The following is a 27,434-nucleotide window of genomic DNA, read 5'->3' on the forward strand; positions in this document are numbered from 1 at the left end:
GCACAAAGCCTGACATGTGGCTCAATCTTACAACCTTGAGATTGAGATCTGAGCCAAAATTAAGAGTTGTATGCTTAACTGACTGAGCCCCCCAGAAGTGTTTATTTTTAACAGCTCTAAGATATAATTTATTTACCATAAAATGTACTTGTTTAAAGTATACAATTCAGTGGTTGTTGGCCAGAGCTATACAGCCATAACAATAATCTAATTTTAAAATAGAAAATGGCTTTATTTTACCTGTAGTGTTTTAAAACTTGCCCTTTTTAATTAAGAATGTGTTATGAGGGGGCACTTGGGTGGCTCAGTCACTTAAGTGTCTGCCTTCGGCTCAGGTCATGATCCTGGGATCCTGGGATTGAGCCTGCTGTTGAACTCCCTGCTCAGTGCAGAGCCTGCGTATCCCTCTCTCCCTCTCTCTCTGCTACTCCCCGTGCTTATGTTCTCTCTCTTGTTCTGTGTCAAGTAAATAAATAAAGTCTGTTTAAAAAAAAAAAAAGGTGTTCTGGGTGTCTTTTCTTGTCAGTATATTTAGATAGAATTACATCATTCTTTTTACATCTGCTTCATACATGGAGATGTACTGTCAGTTGCTCAAACAATTACTGATAAACATCTAGATTGATACCATGTTTTGCTGTTATAAATGGTGTTACAAGCAGCATCCTTCATCTTTGAACCCTTGTGTTTCTTTGGTTGTATTGCATTGTTCCTCATAATCTTTATTCAAGCCTTAAAGTAAACTTTGTTATTCCAACCATTTTATGTCTCAGGAGACAGTTTTTGAGAGAAATAAATAAGCCAAGTTCACATTGCTTAAATTAACAGAACAAGTACTTGAATAATTTTTTGTTTTTCCATTACTTTCTGGCACCTCTAGGATTATGACAAACTAGAGCATTATCCAGAAGAGCATGGCTAGAATTAGGGAACTTAGGGGTGCATCCATCAGTTAAGCATCTGACTCTTGTTTTCGGCTCCCCCTTACCACGCCTTTACCACAGGGCTCCACGCTCAGTGGGGAGTCTGCTTCAGGTTCTCTTCCTATCTCTACCTCTGCCCCTCCCCAACTCATGCTTGCTCTCTCTTTCTAATAAATAAATATTTAGGGAGCCTGGGCGGCTCAGTGGTTAAGCATCTGCCTTCAGCTTGGGTCATGATCCCAGGGTCCTGGAATCTAGCCCTGCATCCGGCTCTCTGCTCAGCAGGAAGCCTGCTTCTCCCCTTCTCACTCCTACAGCTTGTGTTCTCTCTCTAGCTGTGTCTCTCTCTGTCAAATAAATAAATAAAATCTTTAAAGTAGATAAATAAATAAAGGAATTAGGGATGCATAGGAGACACGTGTATTTCGTTTATCAACATATACATACATTGAGTTCTCATTATGTCAATCTCTGATAGCACTGAATAGTGATTATGACAGAAAAAAGCTCTCATAGAACTTTTTTTTTAAGATTTTGTTTATTTATTTGACAGAGATCACAAGTAGGCAGAGAGGCAGGCAGAGAGAGAGAGAGCAGGGAAGCAGGCTCCCTGCTGAGCAGAGAGCCTGACGCGGGGCTCCATCCCAGGACCCTGAGATCATGACCCGAGCTGAAGGCAGAGGCTTTAACCCACTGAGCCACCCAGGTGCCCCCCTCATAGAGCTTTTATTGTCAGTGAGGGTAGATAGACAATTAACAACTAAACAAGTGCAATAGTTTTAGACAGTAAAAAGTACTATTAAGAAAATAAAACTGGATAATTAGGTGGCCAGTCATTGAGTTATTGAGGAGGTAACATAAGGCTGAGTAGGAGGAGGTACTTATATTTGCCTGTAGACCTTTTTATGTAACATGAATGATTATTACTTTTGTAAGAATAGAAGTGGGCACCTGACTGACTGTATAGAGCATGTGACTTTTTTTTTTTTTTTTTGGTAATGGAAGAAGAGAGAGCATGTGGGTACAGAGAAGGGGAGGGAGGGAGAGGGAGAGAATCCCAACCAGGCTCCATGCCCAGCACAGAGCTGAACACGAGGCTCCATCTCCCGACCCTGAGAGATCATGACCTGAGCCGAAATCAAGAGTCAGGTGCTTAACTGACTGAGCCACCCAGGTGCCCAGAGCACGTGGACTCTTGATCTTGGGGTTGTAAGTTCGAGCCCCACACTGGGTGTACAGATTACTTAAAAATATATGAGTAGAAATAGGCTTCTAGTAGATGATAATTACCAGTGTTTCACATCCCAGTGGTACCACTTAGAAACTGTTTTACTCAAACTCTCTGAACCTGTTTCCTCATATACAAAGCAGAGATAGTAAACCTTCACAGAGCTGTTAAGATGGCTAAATAAGGATTTAGACAAAGTTGTTTAGTACTGCCCATAACAGGCTCTCAACATGTACTGAGAGGGATTTCATGATGCTCCCTGGAAAGAAAACATCTTTAACACTTGCTGCATGTCACAGATGGAATGGCTTTCTTGCATTATTGCTTTCCCTATCAGTGAAGATACTTAAGTAGACTTTATGTGACTGTTCTTCTAGTATGTTTTTCCCCCCAGTTTATTTTTTTAAATTTAAATTCAGTTAATTAACATATAATGTATTATTGGTTTCAGAGGTACAGGTCTGTGATTCATCAGTTTTATATAATACCCAGTGCATATTACATCACATGCCCTCCTTAATGTCCATCACCCAGTCCCCCCATTCCTCCAGCCCCCTTCCCCTCCAGCAACCCTCAGTTTGTCCAGTGATTAAGAGTCTCTTGTGGTTTGTCTCCCTCTCTGGTTTCATCTTGTTTTATTTTTTCCTCTCTTCCCCTATGATCCTCTGTTTTGTTTCTTAAATTAGTCCTATCAGTGAGATCATATAGTTGTCTTTCTCTGATTGACTTAATTTGCTTTAGCATAATAACCCTCTAGTTCCATCCACATCATTGCAAATTCTAGTGTGTTTTAGAAGACATTCATGCATTAAGTGAGGAATAAGACAAGTTGTCCACAGACATCCTTTCCCCATCCTGTCATTAATAAACTTACTGTCTCTAGAGTCCAAGTCCACAGTTGGTGAAATAAGCTCCAGCATTTGTTTTTAAAGCATAAAGGTATCTTCTGGACTTGTGGTTTAAAACCTTTTTAAAGCAACAATCCTTTCTTCTAAAGAAATCTTCTACTTGGGGGCGCCTGGGTGCCTCAGTGGGTTAAGCCGCTGCCTTTGGCTCAGGTCATGATCTCGGGATCCTGGGATTGAGTCCCGCGTCGGGCTCTCTGCTCAGCAGGGAGCCTGCTTCCTCCTCTCTCTTTCTGCCTCTCTGCCTACTTGTGATTTCTCTCTGTCAAATAAATAAATAAAATCTTAAAAAAAAAAATCTTCTACTTGAAGTCTTATTTTATTTTATTTTAGATTTATTTGTTTAGGGGTGCCTGGGTGGCTCAGTTGTTAAGCCACTGCCTTCAGCTCAGGTCATGAGCCCGGGGTCCTGGAATCGAGTCCCACATCAGGCTCCTTGCTCAGTGGGGAGCCTGCTTCTCCCTCTCCCTCTGCCCCTGCTCATGTGTACAGTCTCTCTCTGTCTCTTCCTCTCTCTCTGTCAAATAAATAAATAAAATCTTTAAAAAAAATTTATTTATTTGGAGAAAGAAAGCATGAGTGGGAGGGGCAGAGGGAGAAAGAGAGAGAGAATCTAAAGCAGACCCTGTGCTGATCATGGACCCCAACGCAGGGCTTGATCTCACAACCCTGATATCACAACCCACGCCTGAAACCAAGAGTCAATCGCTTAACCAGCTGTGCCACCCCGATGCCCCAGAGTCTGATTTTAAAATCTAGAATTGGAGCTTCAGGGTGAGGTTGATGAGAGGCTGTCCATTGTATCATTCATTTACTAATCCCTCGTATCTGTATATACTTTATATGCTTACTAAACACTCTTTTTTCCTTTAAGTTTTTAATCTATTTAAAATGTAATCTCTATACCCAACATGGGGCTTGAACTCATAACCCTGAGATCAAGAGTTGCATGGGCTCTGAGCCAGCAAGGCACCCCCATTTACTAAGCGCTCCCAAAATTATATTTTATCATCATAACCAGTGCTTGATATAATTTTATAAATTAGGAAATGGGCACAGAGAGGTTAACTAATTTTCCTCTCTGTTCGGTAATCCTTAGTGGAGCCAGAACTATAACCCAGGTCTCTAACTAATAAATCAGTGTATGTTCTCCCCCAAACACATGGTACTGCTTTATCAGTTAATCACTTTATAGCTTTGCTTTTTTCTTTTACAGGGTTAATAATTTGATTGTTAGAATTTCAGCATTCCTGGGGACTTCTGCAAAGGATCTTTTTCAGTCTTGCCTAAGAGAAAGTTCTGGATCGGTCAAGTAGTTCTTACAGAAGTCCTTTGTGTGGGTTATAAATATAGATGTTTTCATGAAGAGGAGTGAAAAGCCAGAAGGATATAGACAAATGAGGCCTAAGACCTTTCCTGCCAGTAACTACACTGGCAGTAGCCGGCAAATGTTGCAAGAAATTCGGGAATCTCTTAGGAATTTATCCAAACCATCGGATGCTGCTAAGGCTGAGCATAGCATGAATAAAACATCAACTGAAGATCCTCGACAAGTCAGGAATCCACCCAAATTTGGGACACATCATAAAGCTCTGCTGGAAATTCGAAACTCTCTACAACCATTTGCAAATGAAACAAGTCGGAGTTCTTCAGAAGTTAATCCACAAATGCTGCAAGACTTGCAAGCTGCTGGATTTGATGAGGTAGGAATTTTGAAAGACAAAAGAAAGGATTTTCCTTACCTTATACTATGTAAAACTGTTTTGGTGATCTCCTACAGAAATGTTTCCTTTGAGAGAATTTAACTGTGTATACAAATTTGTATATTCTAATCAGCAAAGAATGTCTACAATTCCATTAACTAGTGAAACAAAATAATTAGTTATTTCTTTAGTTTTTCTCTGTGGTTTCTGGGACTTAAAAGGTCAAGTCATAAAGTCAGATGGAAATGCAGTTGAGGAAAGCTGCAGGGGAGGACAGAGTAGGTCTCTGAGTGCAGTAGGAGCTCTGGAGAGTCTAGTGGCTGTGTGGAAATGACAGTTTATGAAGTTTAAGTTCATACTACAGAGAAAGAAGTAGAATCAGGATTTCATTAAGTAGCTATGTTCACATCATTCTCAGGCCCAACTCTCAAATTCGCAAAAACTAAAAACTTACATGTTGCTCAATCTGCTAGAATTTTGAAGTTTTATTTTGATGAAATTTCATTTCATGTTAATTATGCCAAATCTTTAATATTTACTCTTAGAATTCACGTTAAAAGTTTTTCATAGCACATATATATGTTTACAGTCATATATGTTTAGATCTGTAATCTGATGTTTGGACTATAAAATTTTTTTTCCATGATAACATACTTTCTCTGAATATTTTAGGTGGCAGAAATCATTTTGGTTACCAATTGCCATCTAAAATGTAACTAAATGTGAATGAGCACATGTTAATTAAGTTCTCCTTTGAAATTATAGTAACTTTTTTTGTGCTTATTAAAATACCTATTTCAGGGGTACCTGGGTGGCTCAGTTGGTTGAGCCACTGCCTTCGGCTCGGTCATGATCTCAGAGTCCCAGGATGGAGTGTCTCCTTGGTCTCCCAGCTCTGTGGGGAGTCTCCTTCTCCTTCTGACCTTCTCCCCTCTTATGCGCTCTCTTACTCTCTCTGTCTCTCATATAAATAAATAAAATCTTTTTTAAAAAATGTATTTCCTGTTAAAAAGTAAAGAAAACAATGAAAATTATCTTTAGCTCTACTACATAAAGAATTACCTTTAAAATTCTTTCATTATCGTTAATATTTTGGTGACCACATTTTCAGAGATTTCTGCAGTTAAAATTGATAACTTAAATATGCATTATAGTAAAGGATTTGAAAAGGAAGATTTCAACCAAACTGTAGAGAAAAAAGTTGAGTCTTTCTGGTGTACCCTGTTCATCCATTTGATTACTATTATTTCCTATCATTTTTATGCTAAGTGTTCTAAACATAATGGGATTTGTTTCTGAAAATAGATGGAGAGAAAGGAGGAGGAGAGGGCCTTTGTTGTTTTCCTGGTTAGTAGTTGAAGGATTAAGGAAATGGCTTCACATGGAGTTTCTGCTGAGTACTTTCTTCCTCATCTCTCAGCCAGAAGGTAAAGAATAAAGAAAGGAATGAATCATGGCACCTGAGTGGCTCAGTCTATTAGTATCTGCCTTCAGCACATATATGTGAAATCATATAGTATTAGTCTTTCTCTGACTAACTTTACTTAGGTCAGTGGCCTATTTATCTTTGGAAATAATAACAGTAACTGCTTCGCATTACAAAGATACGTTAGCATTATTACAATCACACATTTCACAGTTGTCACCTTATAAAAAGGTTAAGCAAGGTTGCTTTACTAAAAGCATTTGGACATTTATCAATTCTCATTTGTCCAAAGAATGAAGTAAAGGTATTATTTATCCCTACAGTGACATAAAGAATATGACAGTTTACTTCTGCTGCCTCCTTGAATGGCTCATTCTGGTAGCTTTTCATTATATTGCAGGATTTTTTAAAAATCCTAACTTGGTAGTTTAAAATTTTTATCCAGGAATGCCTGGGTGGCGCATTTCGGTTAAGTGTCCCAATTCTTGGCTTCAACTCAGTTCTTGATTTCAGGGGAGTGAGATCGAGACCTCCTCAAGTTCTGCACTCTGTTGAGTCTGCTTGGGTTTCTCTCTCCCTCTCCCCCAGTTCTCCTGCCATGCTTGCTTGCTTGCTTGCTCTCACATAAATAGGTCTTTTTATTTATTTATTTATTTATTTATTTATTTATTTATTTTTAGATTTTATTTATTTGACAGAGAGAAATCACAAGTAGATGGAGAGGCAGGCAGAGAGAGAGAGAGAGGGAAGCAGGCTCCCTGCTGAGCAGAGAGCCCGATGCGGGACTCGATCCCAGGACCCTGAGATCATGACCTGAGCCGAAGGCAGCGGCTTAACCCACTGAGCCACCCAGGCGCCCCTAAATAGGTCTTTTTAAAAAAAAAATTTAAAAGAATAAAAGTTTTATCCAGTTTTCACTTAATTATTTTATCATTTCATAAACCCTGTCTATTCCTTTAGCTATTCAGGTTCGAGGCAGTTGCAGTTTTTTGAGAACGTTTTGAGTGCTGTGTAAAATTAAAACCTCAAGTATTTCAAGATTAGTTTCTTTGTAGGAATAAATATTAAATAGAATTGATGTGTTCTTGGGGCACATAAATCTACAGTCACTGGAGTATATTTTTGCTGCTAAGCATGGGAAAAAACCATAGTAATGTGGACACAATGTTTTCTTATCAGACTTGTATTCTAAAGTTACTGATTTAAGGGTCTGGGTTTTTTTTTTTTTTTTTTTTGGTAGACAGAGATCACAAGCAGGCAGAGAAGCAGGCAGAGATGGGGGAGCGGGGGGAGACAGGCTCCCCACTGAGTAGAGAGCCCGATACAGGGCTCAATCCCAGGACCCTGGAATCATGACCTGAGCCAAAGGCAGATGGTTTAACCCACTGAGCCACCCAGGTGCCCCAAGGGTTCTCTTTTTTACACTGGGACCAACACCACCAATTACAGAATTTTTTTTTTTTTAAGATTTTATTTATTTATTTGACAGAGAGAAATCACAAGTAGATGGAGAGGCAGGCAGAGAGAGAGAGAGAGAGGGAAGCAGGCTCCCCGCCGAGCAGAGAGCCCGATGCGGGACTCGATCCCAGGACCCTGAGATCATGACCCAAGCCGAAGGGAGCAGCTTAACCCACTGAGCCACCCAGGCGCCCCAATTACAGAATTTTAATAGATATATTAAAAGATGCAAAAAACATTCTAACATACAGCAATAATTATTCAGAAATAAAAACCAGCATATTAATCACCAAATACAATTCTAGTGCATTTAACAAAAATATGATTCCCACTATATTGAAAAAGGATGGTGGGTGCCAGTTTTCTTACCAAGTGAGATGACACTGCTGTGTGATAGTAGCATAAATACAGTTCTTTTGGCTTAATCAGTTTTAAACATAAGTACTCCCTGTTGAATTTTAATTTGGAGTGATAAGAATTATTTTAAATTTGCACATAAAGTGAGACTTACTGATTCTTTTGTATCTCACTGCAAACTTGCAGAAATCTGGTTGGCATAAGATGTGATCACACTGTCCTTTTGTCTCTGTTAAGGATTGAGTGTGGTTGCTGTTAGCAAAAATCCAAAGAGTGATGCTTTAAAGAAAGTAGTGACTTAGTTTATATAGCTAGCATTGGTCCACTCTCTTAAAGATGTTAGAACCTAAGACTCTTATGAATTTCTTGAATGTTTCTTCTTTGTGGCATCATGCTGTAGCACGGATGTCAGATCTATCATCTGGGAAACAGGTTACATGAAGTACCCATACCTAAAGCAGGGATAGCAGCATTTTCCCAGAAACCCTTGCTTTTGTTTCCTTGTCAGAATTGTCATGTGGGGGCGCCTGGGTGGCTCAGTGGGTTAAGCCGCTGCCTTCAGCTCAGGTCATGATCTCAGGGTCCTGGGATCGAGCCCCACATCGGGCTCTCTGCTCAGCAGGGAGCCTGCTTCCCTCTCTCTCTCTTTCTCTGCCTGCCTCTCTGCCTACTTGTGATCTCTGTCAAATAAATAAATAAAATCTTTAAAAAAAAAAAAAAAAAGAATTGTCATGTGGCCACTGTAGCTATAAGGAAGAATTCTGTAAACAAAATGGTAACTTTTTCTAGGAAAGGGAGAATGGATCTTGAATAGACAACATGTCTCTGCCGCAACCTTTACTTTTTTTTTTTTAAGATTTTATTTATTTATTTGAGAGAGCGAGAGAGAGCACAAGCAGAGGGGAGGGACAAAGGGAGAAGTAGAGGAAGAAAGATTCCTCGCTGAAGGAAACTGCCAACACAGGGCTGGATCCCAGGACCCTGGGATCTTGACCTGAGCCAGAGGCAAGAGCTCAACCAACTGAGCCACCCAGGTGCCCCTGCCACAACCTTTTTTTTTTGGGTTGGTCTCACCCTAGTCATTTCAATAGGAAGATCATCTGTCAGTAGCCTGTTCACCCACTGGTCGTACTATTCCATTTCCATTTTAAAATATTGTTTCCTTTCAATACCAGCTCCTCTAGGCAAGTAAATAGGTGCTTCTCTTTTGAAAAAAGCCTATCCATATGTGTTCTGTATGTTTTTATGATTTATGTTTACATTAAAAGGGCAAGGAGTAGAGCAGGAGGACAACCCACTTCTAATCTCCAGACACTGCTTATGTGCTTTTACATGTTTTCTTATTGAGGCCTCATATCAATTCTGTGAATCTATTGCAGATGAAGAAATTGAGCTTTAAAATATTAAATAATCTAAAATGAAACAAAATGGGACCAGGGAGGGAGACAAACCATAAGAGACTCTTAATCTCAAGAAACAAACTGAGGGTTGCTAGACGGGGGCAGGTAGGAGGGGTGGGGTGGTTGGATGATGGACATTGGGAGGGTATGTACTATGGTGAGTGGTGTGAATTTTGTAAGACTGATGATTCACAGACCTGTACCCCTGAAGCAAATGATACATTATATGTTAATAAAAATAAATAAATAAAATACTAAATACTCTGCTAGAGTTTACACATTTCTTAAGGGGGGGCATATAAATAAATCTGCAGTCACTGGAGTGTATTTTTGCTTCTAAGCATAAAAAAACAAAAGCATAGTAATAGAACTCAAAGTCACTTCTGTTTGATGCCAGACTCTGCTTTTCCATCATGCCACGTCACATCCTCAAGTCTTTATCACATAATCATATATAGCGTTATTCTTATACCATTTGACTTAGATTTATGTCCTTGAAAATAAGTTTCTCTGAAAATGTAAGCTCTGAGAGGCTAGAAATCAGAATTACATAGCTCTTTTACAAGTAAACACAGTGACAAAGGTGTTTTTAAAATGTTTTAATGATACAAAAGAGTGGCTTCCAGTATTTTTGACTGATACCTTTTTAACAATCTGATAGTCTCTTTGTATAAGGATAAAATCAAGAATGAGAAATAATTAGTTTTGTTATGATTGTCCCCAGAAGTTAATCCTGTAAGAAAATAGTGATATATGGGGCGCCTGGGTGGCTCAGTGGTTTAAGCCTCTGCCCTTGCCTCAGGTCATGATCTCTAGAGTCCTGGTATCGATCCCTGCATCTGGCTTTCTGCTCAGCAGGGATCCTGCTTACCCCCCCCACTCTCTCTACCTGCCTCCTACTTGTGATTTCTCTCTCTGTCAAATAAATAAAATCTTTTAAAAAAAAAAATGTGATATGTTACATAAAGGTGAAAGTATTAAAGAATGTTTTGAAGAATTTGAGGATTTGCTTTCTTTTTCGGCTTGAGATTATATGGATGTTTATAGTAGTTTTACAAACAGGAACTTAATGTTGTGGTTTGGGGCCCTTATGAAGTTCTGTAGTGAAGCTCATAGTGCTCTTTCTATCCTAATTAATTATAAGATTTAAACCTTATTTCTTTTTTTTAAACTTCTTAACAGGATATGGTTATACAAGCTCTTCAGAAAACTAATAACAGAAGTATAGAGGCAGCAATTGAATTCATTAGTAAAATGAGTTACCAAGATCCTCGCCGGGAACAGATGGCCGCAGCAGCTGCCAGACCTATCAATGCCAGCTTGAAACCAGGTGATTAATCAAACATTTTTTTTCTCATTTGTTATTGTTTTAAAATATTTATGTATGTCAACTCTTTAGTCTTAGAAATGCTAAAAGCATCACAGTAAGTTATAGTCTCATCAGGGTAATAGCATGATAGTGTTATACTAAATGAATTTGAGGATGAGGCCCTTAAAGTTTCATAAGTAATTCTGATAAGCAGCGACTGAGGTTGAAAACTTCTTGATTGGTTATACTGAAGCTGAAATATTTCTTTTTTACCACAGATATCATATTCAAACTATTTTTTTTGTTTGTTTTTATAATCTTGTTTTATTTTAAGAGTGAAAGATGTTCATCACAGAATATTTAGAAAGTAAGTAAGGAAAATGAAGACACCACTATTAATACCTATAAGATTTTGGTGTGTTTTTTTCCTCAGTCTTTTTTCCAGTGGAAAACCTGAGTGGGTTTACATGTGTATATTTTGATTCCTACTATTTAAGCAAAAAATGGAGTCATACTAAAACCTACTTGATTCACTTAATATATTGTGCATACCTTTCCTTATTATTAAAGGGTCTACAAAATAATTTTAGTAACTACATTTAGTTAGATTTATCACATACTTTATGTGACCAGTCTCTCATTTTTTGGTATTTGCCTTGTTCCCTTTTTTGCTGTTGTAGACAGCACTATAGTAAATCCTGTTGTACCTAAATCTTTATACATTCCTGATGATTTTGTAAAGGAAATTTTCATTTTCAAAGTCTTGAAGAAATTTAAGGTTTTTCTTAGATATTGCTTTCTAAAAAGGTATTTCCAACTTATATTCTCCTAATCAGTTTAATAAATGAATGCCTTCAATTGTAAATCCTAGGTATTATGATTTTTGTATATTTAATGGCTGTGGAAATACTCTCTCATTTTATACATATTTCTTTGATCACTGGTGGTAAATATTTGGGTTATCAATTGTTTTTATTTATTATTTATTGATTATTTTTAAGTTGGCTTTTTATTCTTTGTTAATCTTGTGTTCATCCTTTTTTATTGATTATAAGAGGCCTTATGTATTCATTCTTCTTTTCATTCAGCAAAAATTTATTGTCCACTACTGTTTTAGGCCCTTTGCTCAGCATTGGGTATAAAATTTTTGCCATTTTATAGAGCTGACATTCTCATAAGGGAGATCAAACTCTCTCACAAATGAATACCTGTAGGATTACAGCTACATACATGTGAATAAAGTGGGGTGAGTTATAGAGTACTAGGACTCCTATCATACAGGGTTTTTTGACCTAATCAAGGAGATCAGACCTTCCTATGAAACTGATAGTAGAGCTGATAGCTGAAGAAAGACTAAGGTTAATGGGAAGGGTTTAGTGAGGAAGGGTGTCCCTATGCATGGCCTGTTTGGCAAGTTCTGTTGCTATACTAGAAGAACTGAAAGTGGCTGGGACACTGAAAACAAGAGTATACAACAGGACTGGAGAAATACATAGGGCCTGACTGTGTAGGACTGTCTGTTGATCTTATCCTAAGAGCAGCAGGAAGTTATGGAAACTTCAAGCAGGGTAATGATATGATTAGATTTGTGTTTCAAAAAGATGGCTGCAGTGGATAAGAATGGTTTGGGGGGGGGGGGGTGGCGCCTGGGTGGCTCAGTGGGTTGGGCCGCTGCCTTCGGCTCAGGTCATGATCCCAGGATCCTGGAATCGAGTCCCGGATCAGGCTCTGTGCTCAGCAGGGAGCCTGCTTCCTCCTCTCTCTCTCTCTGCCTGCCTCTCTGCCTACTTGTGATCTCTGTCTGTCAAATAAATAAATAAAATCTTTAAAAAAAAAAAAAAACGGATTGGGGGTTGGGTATCGGGATAGACTGGATAAGAGATACAGTAGTTCCCAGGAAATGAAGGTTATTTAGACTGGAGGAGGGCAGTGGAGTAAAGTGAGTGAATTAAGAAAGATGAGAGGGGTATAGTCAAGGATGTGGTGATAACATACAAGGGGTGATAATGGAGAGGAATGACTCTTAGGCTTCTGGTGCAGAAATATAGATGCAGTGTGGTGATCCCCCATATTATAAAAATGAATGCTAAGAGGGAATGGGATTTGGTGGGAAAAGATCATAAGTCTGGTTTTTGACATCAGATTGAGTTAGGTTCATTGAGTTATCCAAATGAAGATGTCAGGTAGGGAGCTGGATATATATACAATTACCCTTGTGTATGAAATAGGTCATTGAAAGAGATAATATAGACCAGAATGACAAGATGGCCTAGAACCAAGCCTATTACTTAGTAGCTGGCAGGAGAGGATAAGCCTGCAAAGATAGAAGAATTAGCTGAAGAAGAAGGAAATAAAAGAACAGTGTCTTGAAAGCCAAGGTGTGTATGTTATAAAATTACTAATCTGTAATGAGTTGGAACTTTAAAAAAATAAAAGATCTTCAGCATATAAGAAGCATATTCTTGCTAATGTCATCACTGTACCCTCATAGAAAAACTTCTCCAAGTGTTGTTTATACATAAATTCTTTACCTCACATCCATTTATTCCTCAGCCCACTCTAATTTGAATTATGCTCCCATGACTGAACAGAATCAAGTTACCACGTGTGTTATGGGCTGAATTGTGTCCCACCAAATTCGGGAAGTCCTAATTCCTAAAACCTCAGAATTTGGCTGTATTTGTAGACAGGGTCTTAAGAAGGCAGTTAAGGTTTAAATAAGGTCATTTAGGGAGTCCTGCATCGGACTAAATATTTGGTTTAGTCTTATAAAATGATGAATTACTCCAAAATTTAATTTAAATTTAGATTTTAAATTTAAATTTAAATTTAAAATGACATATATAAGTACAGATATTTTGTTACTTATTTAACAGACCTAAAATTTCACTGTTAGATTTATGTAAGTTTCTAAGTTTTTGTTGTCCACTTCCATACTTACAGTGGACTAGTAACAACATTTTAAGGTAGTGCTCCATATGAAAATGGAGGGAGAGGCTGGTTTGTTTGTTTTAATAGTAAAGACTTAAGCATGCTTAAAAGATAATAGCAGAGCTCCAGGTAAAAGAAAGAAATTAAATACTCAAGAGAAAAGGATCAAGTAAGGTTCCTGAGAAACCATGAAAAGAAAGGATCCAAAGGGTAGGATGAGAGATTATTAGACTTATAGAGGAAAAGGAATCAACTATTTTGCTCTAACAGGAACAAACAAGATAAGGGAGTTCTTTCTGATGCTTTCAGTTTTCTCCAAAGTGGAAAATCACGTCACCCGCTGAGAGTGGTGTGTGAGGAATGGGACAGGTAATTTGAGGAGATCCAGGACTAGAGAGAGTTGTAGTAGAGACGAAAAGAACCAGTAGGATTTCCTGGCAGTGCTAAAGCCATTTGATGATGCTGATCATTGAATTTATGGTGGAATCAATCTGCACTCTACATCACCTTTTCCAGCAGGCATGAAAAAAAAAGCTAGAATCATCTGTGACTAGAGTTCTACTAAACAAGTACAAAATAAATTAGGTAAGGTGGGGGACAGAATACTGCTGAAAGGGTGATTTAAATCCTTGATCAGGGCATATACCTCCTGTGCTGTTTGTGGCTTTTCATTCCTTCCAGGCTCCTCTTGATGACTTTGCTGCTCTCAGACTTCCTCCAGTATCCCACTTCCCCTTATTTACTGTTCTCCAGCCATACTGCATTTCTTTTTGTTCTTGGAAAATAGCAAGTTTCCATCTTGGGACCTTTGGCTGGTCTTAGATCATACGTCATCTCCTTGGTGGAGCCTTTTCTGACACTGAATCTCGTGCCTTCTATCTTCCTGTTACTTTCTACCATTTTGATACCATTTGTGGTTCCTTCATAGGAATTTATCATACCCAGCTGTTACCTTGTTTCCTTTTTTTTTTTTTAAGATTTTATTTATTTATTTGACAGAGATCACAAGTAGGCAAGTAGGCAGAGAGAGATGGGGGGGGGGAGCAGGCTCCCTGCTGAGCAGAGAGCCCCATGCAGGGCTCTATCCCAGAACCCTGAGATCATGACCTGAGCTTAAGGCAGAGGCTTAACCCACTGAGCCACCCAGGCACCCCACCTTGTTTCTTTATTTACTTGTTTATTGGCAGTCTTCTTCCCCAAGAATGGAGGTCCCATCGGGTCATGGATATTTGTTCATCTGTACTTGGATTGCCTAGATACTCAATAAAAAATTAAGGAATGAATAGAAATGAGGGGAGGAGAAAAGGAATACAGAAGGGAAGAAGAAGTAGTGGACCATGGATTTAAATTAGCTGAAGTGTTGCATAAAGAAAGTGGAGGACTTGGGGCACCTGGGTGGCTCAGTGGGTTAAAGTCTCTGCCTTCAGCTCAGGTCATGATCCCAAGGTTCTGGGATCAAGCCCTACATCAGGCTCTCTGCTTGGCAGGGAGCCTGCTTCGCTCCCCCTCCCACCCCCACCTGCCTCTCTGCCTATTTGTGATCTCTGTCTGTCAAATAAGCAAGTAAAATCTTTATTAAAAAAAAAAAAAAAAGAAAGAAAGAAAGTGGAGGACTAATGAAGTAGGGATATGAAGGTCTTGGTGAAGTTGAAAAATACTTGTAGTGGTAGTTAAACGTGAAAGGGAGAAGGAGAGTTGTGGTCTAAGTGCAGAAGCCTTAAAGAAATTATTTTGAAAAAAACGTGGGTAATAGCAAAATTAGAAATATGATTTTAGGAGTGATTGGAGGTTGAAGGAAGGAGGTCAAGAAACTGAGAGATGAGGGTGATGGGTGGTTTGTCCATGTGGACATTGAAGTTACAGAATGTTGGCAAGGCTTAGGGTAGACTGAATGTCAAAACTATGGGTGAATGAGGATGAGCAAATAAGAGTTCATTGAGAGGAATGAATGTGGCCTCTTGGATAGAATGAGCTTCCAAAAAGCTGGCTTTTTAAAAAAGAGTATGGAGGAATAATAAGAGATAGAATCCCACATTTATCCCAGTTTATTTTTTAATTAATTAATTATTTTGGAGAGGGGGCAATAGTGGGAGGGTTTAGGAAGAGGGAGAACATGGAGAGCTCTATCAGAGGTACAGAACCGAGAAGGCAGTATGCTCTAGGCTGACGGAGACTTTAACTGGTAAAAGCTGAATGAGTGAATACATGTATTTAGCCTCAGCTGACCATCTGAAGAAGGTGAAAGAGAGCTTGGTGGCCAGAGGACTTGCCTAGGTTGCCTGGAGTGATGGCTTTTCCTTAGTCATAGGCCCAGCATGCAGCCCGGCCTGGTTGAAACAGAGTGTTAAACTGTACATTCTGAACATTTACCAGTTTTTCCTCACATGTGTTTTGTTTTGAATGTTGCTAAGTGTTTTATGTTTTATGTATTTAGATCTATAAATCTTTATTATATATTCACTATTTGGAATGTATTATTTATATGTATTGCATGTTATACAAATGTGTTTTATGTGTTTTTGAATGTGTTAAAGATCTTTTTCCAAGTAGTCAGACTATTTTAAATACTTCAGTTTGGGGAAGGAGTTACCATTTATTTTCTTGCCTGTTTCATTTATTTGGAAATTCCAGTAAAGAGAAACTATAAAATCTAGACTTTCTTTCAGCTAATTATCTCCTGGTATCCTTGAAATATATTTAAAAGTAGTTGTATCTATTAAAATTATAAATGGACACACCCTTTGGCTCATTAATGCCACTTCTGATAATTTATCTACTTATATATAAATGATATCTCGGGGCTCCTGGATGGCTTAGTCAGTTAAGCATCTGCCTTCGGCTCAGGTCATGATCTCAGGGTCCTGGGATTGAGCCCCACATTTGGCTCCCCCCTCAGTAGGGAGTCTGCTTCTCCCTCTCTCTCTGATCCTTTCCCCTGCTCATGCTTGCTCTCTCTCAAATAAAATCTCTGTTCAAAAAAATATTTTTAAAAATGGTATATGTACAGAATTTGTCACTGCCTTTCTTTCTTTCTTTCTTTCTTTTTTTTTGTACAGCGAAAGACTACAAACATCCTTACTATTCTTCAGTAGGGAAACTGATTAAATTTGGGCACATCCAGGCTTCAGAGTAGCTCTGAGTGGCTCAGTCAGTTAAGGTTCCACGTTGAGCTCCATGCTGGGTGTGAAACCTACCTAAAAAAAAAATTAAATTTGGTTACCTCGGGGCGCCTGGGTGGCTCAGTTGGTTGAGGCCTCTGCCTTCGGCTCAGGTCATGATCCCGGGGTCCTGGGATCGTGCCCCGCATTGGACTCTCTGCTTGGCAGGGAGCCTGCTTCCCCCACCCCCCTCTGCCTGCCTCTCTGCCTATTTGTGATCTGTGTCTGATAAATAAATAAAATCTTTAAAAAAAAAATTGGGGTACCTCCATCCAGTGAAAACCTGTGGTAAACTTTTTAAAAGTAAGAAAACACTTTACAGACTGACAGAATCTTCAATATTTTAATAAGAGCCAGTCACAGCAGTATACATAGGAAGTAGTTTATTTACTTGTATATCCCCCAAATATTTTATAATGGCATTGGTTGCCTTCAGGGAAGAAAGTTGGTTGGCCAAGGGACAGAGATGGATATACTTTTGTACTTCTTGGATTCTGAGCTATGAGAATGTATTATCTAGTTAAGTAAAAATTTGAAAGGTAACATAAAACTGCTTAACTGAAATTTGACTTTTATAATTCTCAAAAGAGAATTACCATATAGCTATGTCAGAATTCCAAGCTAAATTTTTTCAAAAATAAGAGGTTAAAACATTTTTTTTTCTCTGTTTTATGACCATAGGGAGTGTACAGCAATCAGTTAACCGCAAACAGAGCTGGAAAGGTTCCAAAGAATCCTTAGTTCCTCAGAGACATGGCCCACCACTCGGAGAAAGCGTGGCCTATCGTTCTGAAAGTCCCAACTCGCAGACAGATGTAGGAAGACCTTTGTCAGGCTCTGGTATAACAGCTTTTGCTCAAGCTCACCCTAGCAATGGACAGAGAGTGAACCCCCCACCACCTCCTCAAGTAAGGAGTGTCACTCCTCCACCACCTCCTAGGGGCCAGACTCCTCCTCCAAGAGGTACAACTCCACCTCCCCCATCATGGGAACCAAACTCTCAAACAAAGCGCTATTCTGGGAACATGGAATATGTAATCTCCAGAATCTCTCCTGTTCCACCTGGAGCCTGGCAGGAAGGCTATCCTCCCCCACCTCTGAACACAACCCCAATGAATCCTCCTAATCAGGGACAGAGAGGCATTAGTTCTGTCCCTGTTGGCAGACAACCAATCATCATGCAGAGTTCCAACAAATTTAACTTCCCACCAGGAAGACCTGGAATTCAGAATGGTAGTGGTCAGACTGATTTTATGATACACCAAAATGTCCCTCCTGGCACTGTGAATCGGCAGCCACCGCCTCCATATCCTCTGACCCCAGCTAATGGACAAAGCTCTTCTGCTTTACAAACAGGGGCATCTGCTGCTCCTTCATCATATACAAATGGAAATCTTCCCCAATCTATGATGGTGCCAAACAGAAATAGTCATAACATGGAACTTTATAACATGAATGCGCCTGGACTGCAAACAACTTGGCCTCAGTCGTCTTCTGCTCCAGCCCAGTCGTCCCCAAGTAGTGGGCATGAAATCCCCACTTGGCAACCTAACATACCAGTGAGGTCAAATTCCTTTAATAATCCATTAGGAAGTAGAGCAAGTCATCCTGCTAATTCTCAGCCTTCAGCTACAACAGTCACTGCTATTACACCCGCTCCTATTCAACAGCCTGTGAAAAGTATACGCGTATTAAAACCAGAGCTGCAGACTGCGTTAGCACCTACACACCCTTCTTGGATACCACAGCCAGTTCAAACAGTTCAACCCAGTCCTTTTTCTGAGAGTACCACTTCAAATATGACTGTTATGCCTCCAGTTGCTGAAGCTCCAAACTATCAAGGTCCGCCTCCACCTTATCCAAAACATCTGCTGCACCAGAACCCATCTGTTCCTTCATACGAATCAGTCGGTAAATCTAGCAAAGAGGATCAGGCGAGCGTGCCCAAGGAAGATGAGAGTGAAAAAAGCTATGAAAATGTTGATAGTGGGGATAAGGAAAAAAAGCAGATTACGACTTCACCTATCACCGTTAGGAAAAACAAGAAAGATGAAGAGCGAAGGGAATCTCGTATTCAGAGTTACTCTCCTCAGGCATTTAAATTTTTTATGGAGCAACATGTAGAAAATGTACTCAAATCTCATCAGCAACGTCTACATCGTAAAAAACAATTAGAGAATGAAATGATGCGGGTAAAACCTTTTAAAATGCCCATTTCTATGCTTGATCATGTATTCGCTTGTTTATTTTAAAATATCCGTCCAATATTTTTCTTTCCTTCTATAGCTAATATATTATCATTGCTTACAAGTCAGTAATTTAAAGTACTTTTGATTAGACCATTTTATTTTAGTATTTCAAGATTTACTCAATTTCCTGGAATAAAGTTGTAATAAATTAAGAAAAATATAATTTATAGTGTGCTATTTAGATGTACATAATCCCTTTATGTGGAAAGAGGAGCAAGGGTTATTTTCTAGGTTTTACACATTGTCTTTCAACATTTTAAAATAGGCTAGAAATATCTGGGTCCCATCTCCTGCTAGCTATACTTATGAAACATTTGTTTTTACTTATAGTAGTTTTTGGGCCTTATTCATTGGGATTATTCATCTGGTTGGTCCCATTAGAAAGTTTCAAAGACCTGTCCCTTCAGTTGTTTCCTCTTCTAATTTCATTTTTATAATGTTCTGGAAAATATGCTGAAATTTTTAAACTACTAAAAGGAGACCAGAATTAGTGCTCACTCATTTTAGATGAATCTGTGTTGTGATTCTCATATATATACATATCTTCACTAGATATTATGGTGGTACTATTATTGTTAATATATTTGTCACATGTTTAAAGTTCAAAGGTTGATTCGCAGTCATATATCTATCATTCAGAGTCTGGGAGGCTTAAATTTGTGATGAAACTTACTCACATAACTTGAGAGCTATTTTTTTAAGATAATTTTACTTAATCTAATTTTATAGTTATGTTATTCCTGTTATAAATTGAGCTTTCTTAGATGAGAAATACCATGGTAATTTGTATGACTTATCCATATTTTAGCTCTTAGGATTTCTTACTAAAGTCTGTCTGTATGTATTTTCTTAGTTTATTTTTCCTTTTTCCTCTTTACTTTCACTAATAGCTGATTTAAACTTTTATGGTGTTGGAAGCTTTGCTGACTTCTGTAGCCTCCATTACTGTGTAGGCAAGTAAGATTTTAAGAGAAACAGTTTTAAGTCTGGCATGCCACCCTTTAAAAAAAATTTTTGCATGCAAATGCGCATCCTAACAGAAGCATGAGGTTGCTATATTCTAATTAGGCTTGCATTTCTAGAATAGACTCTACTTCTTTAATTCCTTTTCTTTTTAAACCCTTTAATTAGTTCTTTATTGAACTAGACAAAAATAAACTTCCTTCTAAATACAGGTAGTCCATGTCTACTCATAAGTTGGCTTTTGTTTTTAATCTGCATTTAATCTGGTATCTTCATAAGTCACATTGACTATTTGAAATGTTCCAAAGTGCCTGAAAAGATACCTCTTAATCAAACAAGTTGTCCTGTTTAAATAAGGTAGGAGAAAGTCTTTGCATTTTGCATTAGTGGTGGCTGTGAGTCCTACCCTTATTCTAATGCCTGAGAAAAATATAAGAAAGATGAAAGGAAAGATGGACTATTGGGACACCTGGGTGGCTCAGTTGTTAAGTGTCTGCCTTCAGCTCAGGTCATGATCCCAGAGTCCTGGGATCGTGCCCCACATTGGGCTCCCTGCCCAGAGGGAAGCCTGCTTCTCCCTCCCCCACTCCTCGCTGCTTATATTCCCTCTCTCGCTGTCTCTCTCTCTGTGTCAAATAAATAAAATCTTTTAAAGAAAAAAAAAAGATGGACTATTAATGAGTGGTTAGGTTAGAGAAGACATTCTTTTGTTCTTAATACATCAGTTTTTTTTAGAACAAATGAATCTGGACGGAAAGAGGTTTTTTTTTTTTTTTCCATGAAAAGTAAAACAGGAACACTAATCCTAGGCATTCACAAGAGAAGCATAAAATGAAGGCAGTCTAATCACATAATTTGGGATGAATATGCATGGAGAGATAGATGAGGATGCATGTTAACAGATGTTTGGTTATTGCACATTGGGAACTTTTTGGGGGCTGCATTAGAAAGCAGTTGGAAAGCTGATCATTGGTATCATCTTCTTGCTCTCCACAGCAGAATCTGCATATATACTCACCTTTGTATATCCTGTTAACTGTCCCTTAAGCTGCACTTTTGATAATTAATTTTCCTTGAAGTATATTCTAGATTCCTAACATGCTTTATTAAAAATTATTATGCATTTAACCTTATATGCCTGAATTTTTTCCAAACTATTTTGTACTGTTTGGTGTAGAAGGTAATTCCTCATTTAACCTTTAGTTTATTTACCTAGGTTGGATTATCTCAAGATGCACAGGATCAAATGAGAAAGATGCTTTGCCAAAAAGAGTCTAATTACATCCGTCTAAAGAGGGCTAAAATGGACAAGTCTATGTTTGTGAAGATAAAGACACTAGGAATAGGAGCATTTGGTGAAGTCTGTCTAGCAAGAAAAGTAGATACTAAGGCTTTGTATGCAACAAAAACTCTCCGAAAGAAAGACGTTCTGCTTCGAAATCAAGTTGCTCATGTTAAAGCTGAGCGGGATATCCTGGCTGAAGCTGACAATGAATGGGTAGTTCGTCTGTATTACTCATTCCAAGATAAGGACAATTTATATTTTGTAATGGACTATATTCCTGGGGGTGATATGATGAGCCTATTAATTAGAATGGGCATCTTTCCAGAAAATCTGGCACGATTCTACATAGCAGAGCTTACCTGTGCAGTCGAAAGTGTTCATAAAATGGGTTTTATTCATAGAGATATTAAACCTGATAATATTTTGATTGATCGTGATGGTCATATTAAATTGACGGACTTCGGCCTCTGCACTGGCTTCAGATGGACACATGATTCTAAGTACTATCAGAGTGGTGAGTAAAATCATAAAATTTGTATATGCTAATATGATTTATTAATGCAATAAGATATAAGATGGTATTATCACTGGGTAAAAGCCAGAAGTGCTGGTTTCAGGTCTTGTCTGTTGGATAAATGTGAGTGAATCCTTTAGACACCTAGACTTATAAAATGAAAGAATATGTTAGAGTCAGTTATTTCTAAATACCATTAATATTTTTGAGTTAATCTCTATATTGTTAATTTGAAATACGCCAAACAAATAACGTTTTAAAAATAATTTTGAAATAAAGCCCCATACCTGCCATTTAGCTTAGAAACCAGGTTATCAGTATTTTTGAAGCCCATAAACGATCACTTCCCCTTTTCTCTATACTTTTTCCACATATGTCTGTAACCCTAAACACTGTTATTTCATTTTGTCTACTCTTGCACCTTTATTTACATGTAATCATTCTATATGTATTCTTCTGTGTTCACTTCCTTTATATGTTTGAGGTTGATCTGTGTTACTGCATATAACTTCTGTTTTCACTATTATTTAGGATTCCATTATACAACTGTCACACAACTTATTTAAACACTTTATATACACAATATCACTGTGACACAGGATAAAGAAACTGAGGCTTATTTAGATTAAGTAACTTGCCCAAGGTCAAACAGAAAAGTAGTAAGGGCTAGGCTTTGAACCCAGGTTTATCTGATTACAGGGCCCATGTTATTTCTTCTACACCACAATGCCTCACCAAGATCCCTTCAAAGCACTAATGAAAGTGTAAGTTGAGCTAACGACTCTTGAATCTTACCATGACTAGGTTGTTTGCATACATTCTAACTTCAGGGTCACAGCAATCTTCTGAGGTAAGTCTTGCCCTCTGTGCTTAAGTGAACACAGTAAATTGACATTAAATGGATAGAACTGAGACACCTGAACCTGTCTCCCCAGATTCACCTGAATTACTTGGAGTTTTTCTTAAAAATATGATTCTTAGGCTCTATTCCAGTCTTCTGATTGAAAATACTCACTGGAGAGGAGAAATTATACGTTTTTTTTTTTTAAGTTTGCTTTTTATTTTTTTAAGTAGGCTCCATGCCCCACATGGGGCTTAAACTCACAACCCTGAGTTGTATGGTCTACCAACTGAGCCAGCCAGGCGCCCCAAGAAATTGTATTTTAATCAAACATCCCCGATGATTGTTACAGTTAGGTTAATTTCAGATATATTTTTCTAGGTAATTTCATCAAGTCATGGCTTTAAATGCCATCTTATATCAGTGATTTCCAGATTTCTCTTTAGAAATATCCTCTCCCGGGGTGCCTGGGTGGCTCAGCGGGTGTAGGCCTCTGCCTTCGGCTCAGGTCATGACCCCAGGGTCCTGGGATTGAGCCCCGCATCGGGCTCTCAGCTCAGCGGAGAGCCTGTTTCCTCCTCTCTCTGCCTGCTTGTGATCTCTGTCAAATAAACAAAATCTTTAATAATAATAATAATAATAATAATAATAAATAAATAGAAATAGCCTCTCCCTTTCGTTCGTGTGTGTAAGATTTATTTATTTATTCTATTTTTTAAAAGATTTTTATTTATTCATTTGACAGAGATCACAGGTAGACAGAGAGGCAGGCAGAGAGAGGAGGAAGCAGGCTCCCTGCTGAGCAGAGAGCCCGACTCGGGACTCGATCCCAGGACCCTGGGGTCATGACCTGAGCCGAAGGCAGAGGCTTTAACCCACTGAGCCACCCAGGCGCCCCTATTTATTTATTTTAGAGAAGGAGTGCACAAGTGTGGGGAGGGGCACAGGGAGAGAAGCTCCAGCAGACCGCCCGTGCTAAGCAGGGAGCTCAATGCAGGGTGTGATCCTAGGACCCTGAGATCATGACCTAAGCCTGAACCAAGAATCAGATACTCAGCTGAGCCAAGTAGGCACCGCATGTGTATTTCTAATAGGCCTTTCAAACTTAACATTACCAGTAAATAACTCTTGATTTCTCCCTCTCCAGTTTTACCCATTTTAGTAAATTGTATTACCACCACCCACTTAGTTGTCCTTGATTCTTTTTCTTCCACACCCTTTATATCCAATCCATCAATATATCCTGCTTATTCCACCTCTAAAAATACCTTGATCTATTCACTTTTCTCTATCTCCACTGTTACCATCATAGTCCAAGCTTAACTGCAATAGCAGTTAATTGGTTTCTTTATACTGAATTGGTTTCTTTATACTTGTCCTTCCTATACTCTATTCTCTACACAGTTGTTAGTGTCCTTTTTAAAACATAAATCAGATCTTGTCATTCTCTTCCTTCAAACTCCCAATATCTTTCCACTGTATTTGGAGTAAAAGGCAAGTAATTTCTTTTGCTCGTAAAACCCAGGTACACTGGCTTCTACTCCGTTGTCTACCATTCTGTCCTTTACTAATCGTACTGGTCTTTTCTCTGTTACTGTTTCTGTGTAGAATACCTTGTCCTGGTTTTCAAATGGTTGAGTCTTTTTTGTTTTTTTACAAATGTCATCTCAGTCTTCCTGAGCCACCCTGGTACATGAGTCATATCATTCCATCTTGATTCTCCGAATGGGATGCATCACTCTGTTTCTTATATATGTATCTGTTGTGTTTGTCCCATGCAAAGAAGCTACCTGAGAGAAGAACCCGGTCTTTCTTATTTATCATCATTTGTTAAGTGAATGAAACACTCATCTAATTTGTTTGAGACTTTGTTCAGGTTAGTAGTGGGGAGCAATCTGAATAACAGATCCCTGCTCCTGCCTACTCAGGATTTTTATTATCATCATTTAACATTGAGTAAATTACTGAATCTTATGCTAATTTTTCTTAGCTTAAAACCTGTCCTGTTGCTATTTCAGAGCACAGGCTCTAGTCAGTAATAAATATCATCAGTGATATGGCATACATTGTGTCTTAGTTTGTTGCAAGAAAAGAGTATCGTTAACTCTAAGCCATGATGTTAAAAGATTAAACAGGCTTTTCGTACACTCTTGTTCTTGTTTTGCTACACTCTTGTTTTTATTTACTTACCTATTTACTACACAGGTGACCATCCACGGCAGGATAGTATGGATTTCAGTAATGAATGGGGTGACCCCTCTAACTGTCGATGTGGAGATAGATTGAAGCCACTAGAGCGGCGAGCGGCACGCCAGCACCAGCGATGTCTTGCACATTCATTGGTTGGGACTCCCAATTACATTGCACCTGAAGTGTTGTTACGAACAGGTAAAACATTAGTTTCATAATATCTCAGTAGCCCTTTAGACCAGCTGAATCTAAAATTAATTAGCATATGGCTTATTTTTCAGGTTTATAATAAAAATATTAATTTCTACATCATAAGTTGGTGATTTACTATTAATTTTGATTGTATTCTGAGCATTTTTTAGAAGGTTTATGAATGACTGTAACTTTGGTGTCTTATTTTAGGCTATACACAGTTATGTGACTGGTGGAGTGTTGGTGTAATTCTTTTTGAAATGTTGGTGGGACAGCCTCCTTTCTTGGCACAAACACCATTAGAAACACAAATGAAGGTAAGATATAGAATCTGTACCAAAGAATTGTCACAAAGTCCCTATATCCCAGACCTTTAGCAGTCCTCTACTTAGAACATCTTAATCTGGAATTTAAGAATGAGCTTGTAAGGGGGCTGCTGGCTGGCTGGGTTGATAGAGGATGTGACTCTTGAACTTGGGGTCATGAGTTTGTGAGTTCAAGCCCCCATTGGGGTAGAGTCGTTTAAAAAAAAATGAACGTGTAAGGTTATAGGAAGCCACGAAAAAATTCCACAGGTGAACTCTAATCTGCATCATCCCACTGTTTTCATGTTGTTATATTCCCCCTCACTGCTTCTCCTGGAAGTCTTTAGTACTGTTTGCAAATTTATTCTAAATTATTTGTTGTCACCTTCTGGCTCCTGGCTTTGTTTCCTTCCATGGACATTTCTACCCCCAAACTACAAACAAAGTATGTATCTTCACTTGAAATTACCTCTGGCACTTCAATAAGAAGTTGTCCTCAATTTGGATTATAAACAACCCATTATAAATCCTTCAGTGGTTCCCATGTCCATGGATTAAAATCCAGATTTGCCCTCTTTTCCTTTGTCCATACCATTCCCTCTGTCTGGAATGTCCTCTTCCTTTCTTTCCCATCTTCCACAACGTTCCCACTTTAAACCTAGTTAATTCCTAAACGAACTCATTCTTAACCATTCTTTGAGTATCTTTTTTTTTTTTAATAAAGAGTTTTATTTATTTATTTATTTATTTGACAGAGATCACAAGTAGTCAGAGAGGCAGGCAGAGAGAGAGGAAGGGAAGCAGGCTCCCTGCTAAGCAGAGAGCCCAATGCGGGGCTCGATCCCAGGACCCCGGGATCATGACCTGAGCCAAAGGCAGAGGCTTAACCCACTGAGCCACCCAGGTGCCCCCCATTCTTTGAGTATCTTGAAGTTATGTCTTCTAAGATGCTTCCCCCTAAGTTGTAACTACTTCTTTCATTGCATTTAATATACTATATTTAAAACTTCTGGGGGCACTGAGTATCTATTGGTTAAGTGTCCAGCTCTTGGTATCAGCTCAGGTCTCAATCTCAGGGTTGTGGTTTGAGCCCACATTGGGCTCAGGCTGGGTATGAAGCCTACGTAAAAATAAATGAGATAAAATAAAAATAACTTGCTTTAGATTTTTTCTTTTATTTAAAGTTTATGTTTTGTTTTGTTTTGTTTTGTTTTTTAGGATTTTATTAATTAGAGAGCATGAGTGGCGGTTGGGAAGAGGAACAGGGAGAAGCAGACTCCCTGTTGAGCAGGGAAGCCTGATGTGTGGCGCTCAATCCCAGGACCCTGGAATCATGACCTGAGCCAAAGACAGATGCCCAATCAGTTGAGCCACCCAGGTGCCCCTGTTTATTTTAGAGAGAGAGTACGAACTGGGGGCAAGGGGTGGGGGTGGGGTTGCAGAGAGAATCCCAAGCAGACTTCGGTGCTGAGCCTGGAGCCCAGCACAGGGCTCAGTCCCAAGACCCTGAGATCATGACCTGAGTCGAAATCAAGAGTTGGTAGCCTAACCAACTGAGCCACCAGACACTCCTAGATTTCGTTTAGTATAGGTCTCTCAGTAATGCATTCCCTCAGGTTTAGTTCAGATTAGTTTGTCTGAAAGTGTCTTCATTTTACCTTCTTTTTAATATATATATAATACATATATATACACATATATTTACACATATATATGCATATATATACATATATAAAAATGTGTGTGTGTGTCTGTAAAAATTGAATGCTTTCTCCTTAAAATCAAGAACAAGGATGGGGCATTTGGGTCGCACCGTCAGTTAAGCATCTGATTTTTGGTTTCAGCTCAGATCATGATATCAGGCCCTGGGATCAAGCCCCACATTGGGCTCCCTGCTCAGCATGGTGTCTGCTTCAGATTCTGTCTCCCCCTACCCCTGCACTCCTCCTCTCTCTCTAAAATAAATAAATAAAAACTTTAAAAAAATAAAAGAACAAGGAAAGGATAGCTGTGGTTTTTTTGGTTTTAAGATTTTACCCACTTATTAGAGTGAGAGCAAGCACAAGCAGGGGGAGCAGCAGGGAGAGGGAGAAGCAG

At 38.8% G+C, this 27,434-nt stretch overlaps 1 protein-coding gene across 2 annotated transcripts in view; it reads left to right on the forward strand.

The window, feature by feature from the left end:
• The window catches only part of LATS1 (large tumor suppressor kinase 1), a 53,110-nt gene that overhangs the window by 18,405 nt on the left and 7,271 nt on the right, over positions 1-27,434 (forward strand). For both annotated transcript variants that reach the window (XM_032339264.1, XM_032339265.1), the window contains exons 2-7: positions 4,273-4,759; positions 10,583-10,730; positions 17,480-18,990; positions 21,227-21,809; positions 24,856-25,038; positions 25,243-25,349. In XM_032339264.1, the coding sequence (XP_032195155.1) occupies positions 4,418-4,759; positions 10,583-10,730; positions 17,480-18,990; positions 21,227-21,809; positions 24,856-25,038; positions 25,243-25,349 (2,874 nt within the window). In that variant the 5' untranslated portion in view covers positions 4,273-4,417. The remainder of the gene's footprint in view (positions 1-4,272; positions 4,760-10,582; positions 10,731-17,479; positions 18,991-21,226; positions 21,810-24,855; positions 25,039-25,242; positions 25,350-27,434) is intronic.

The sequence above is a fragment of the Mustela erminea genome, chromosome 4 (assembly GCF_009829155.1).
Source record: "Mustela erminea isolate mMusErm1 chromosome 4, mMusErm1.Pri, whole genome shotgun sequence".
Taxonomy (NCBI): domain Eukaryota; kingdom Metazoa; phylum Chordata; class Mammalia; order Carnivora; family Mustelidae; genus Mustela; species Mustela erminea.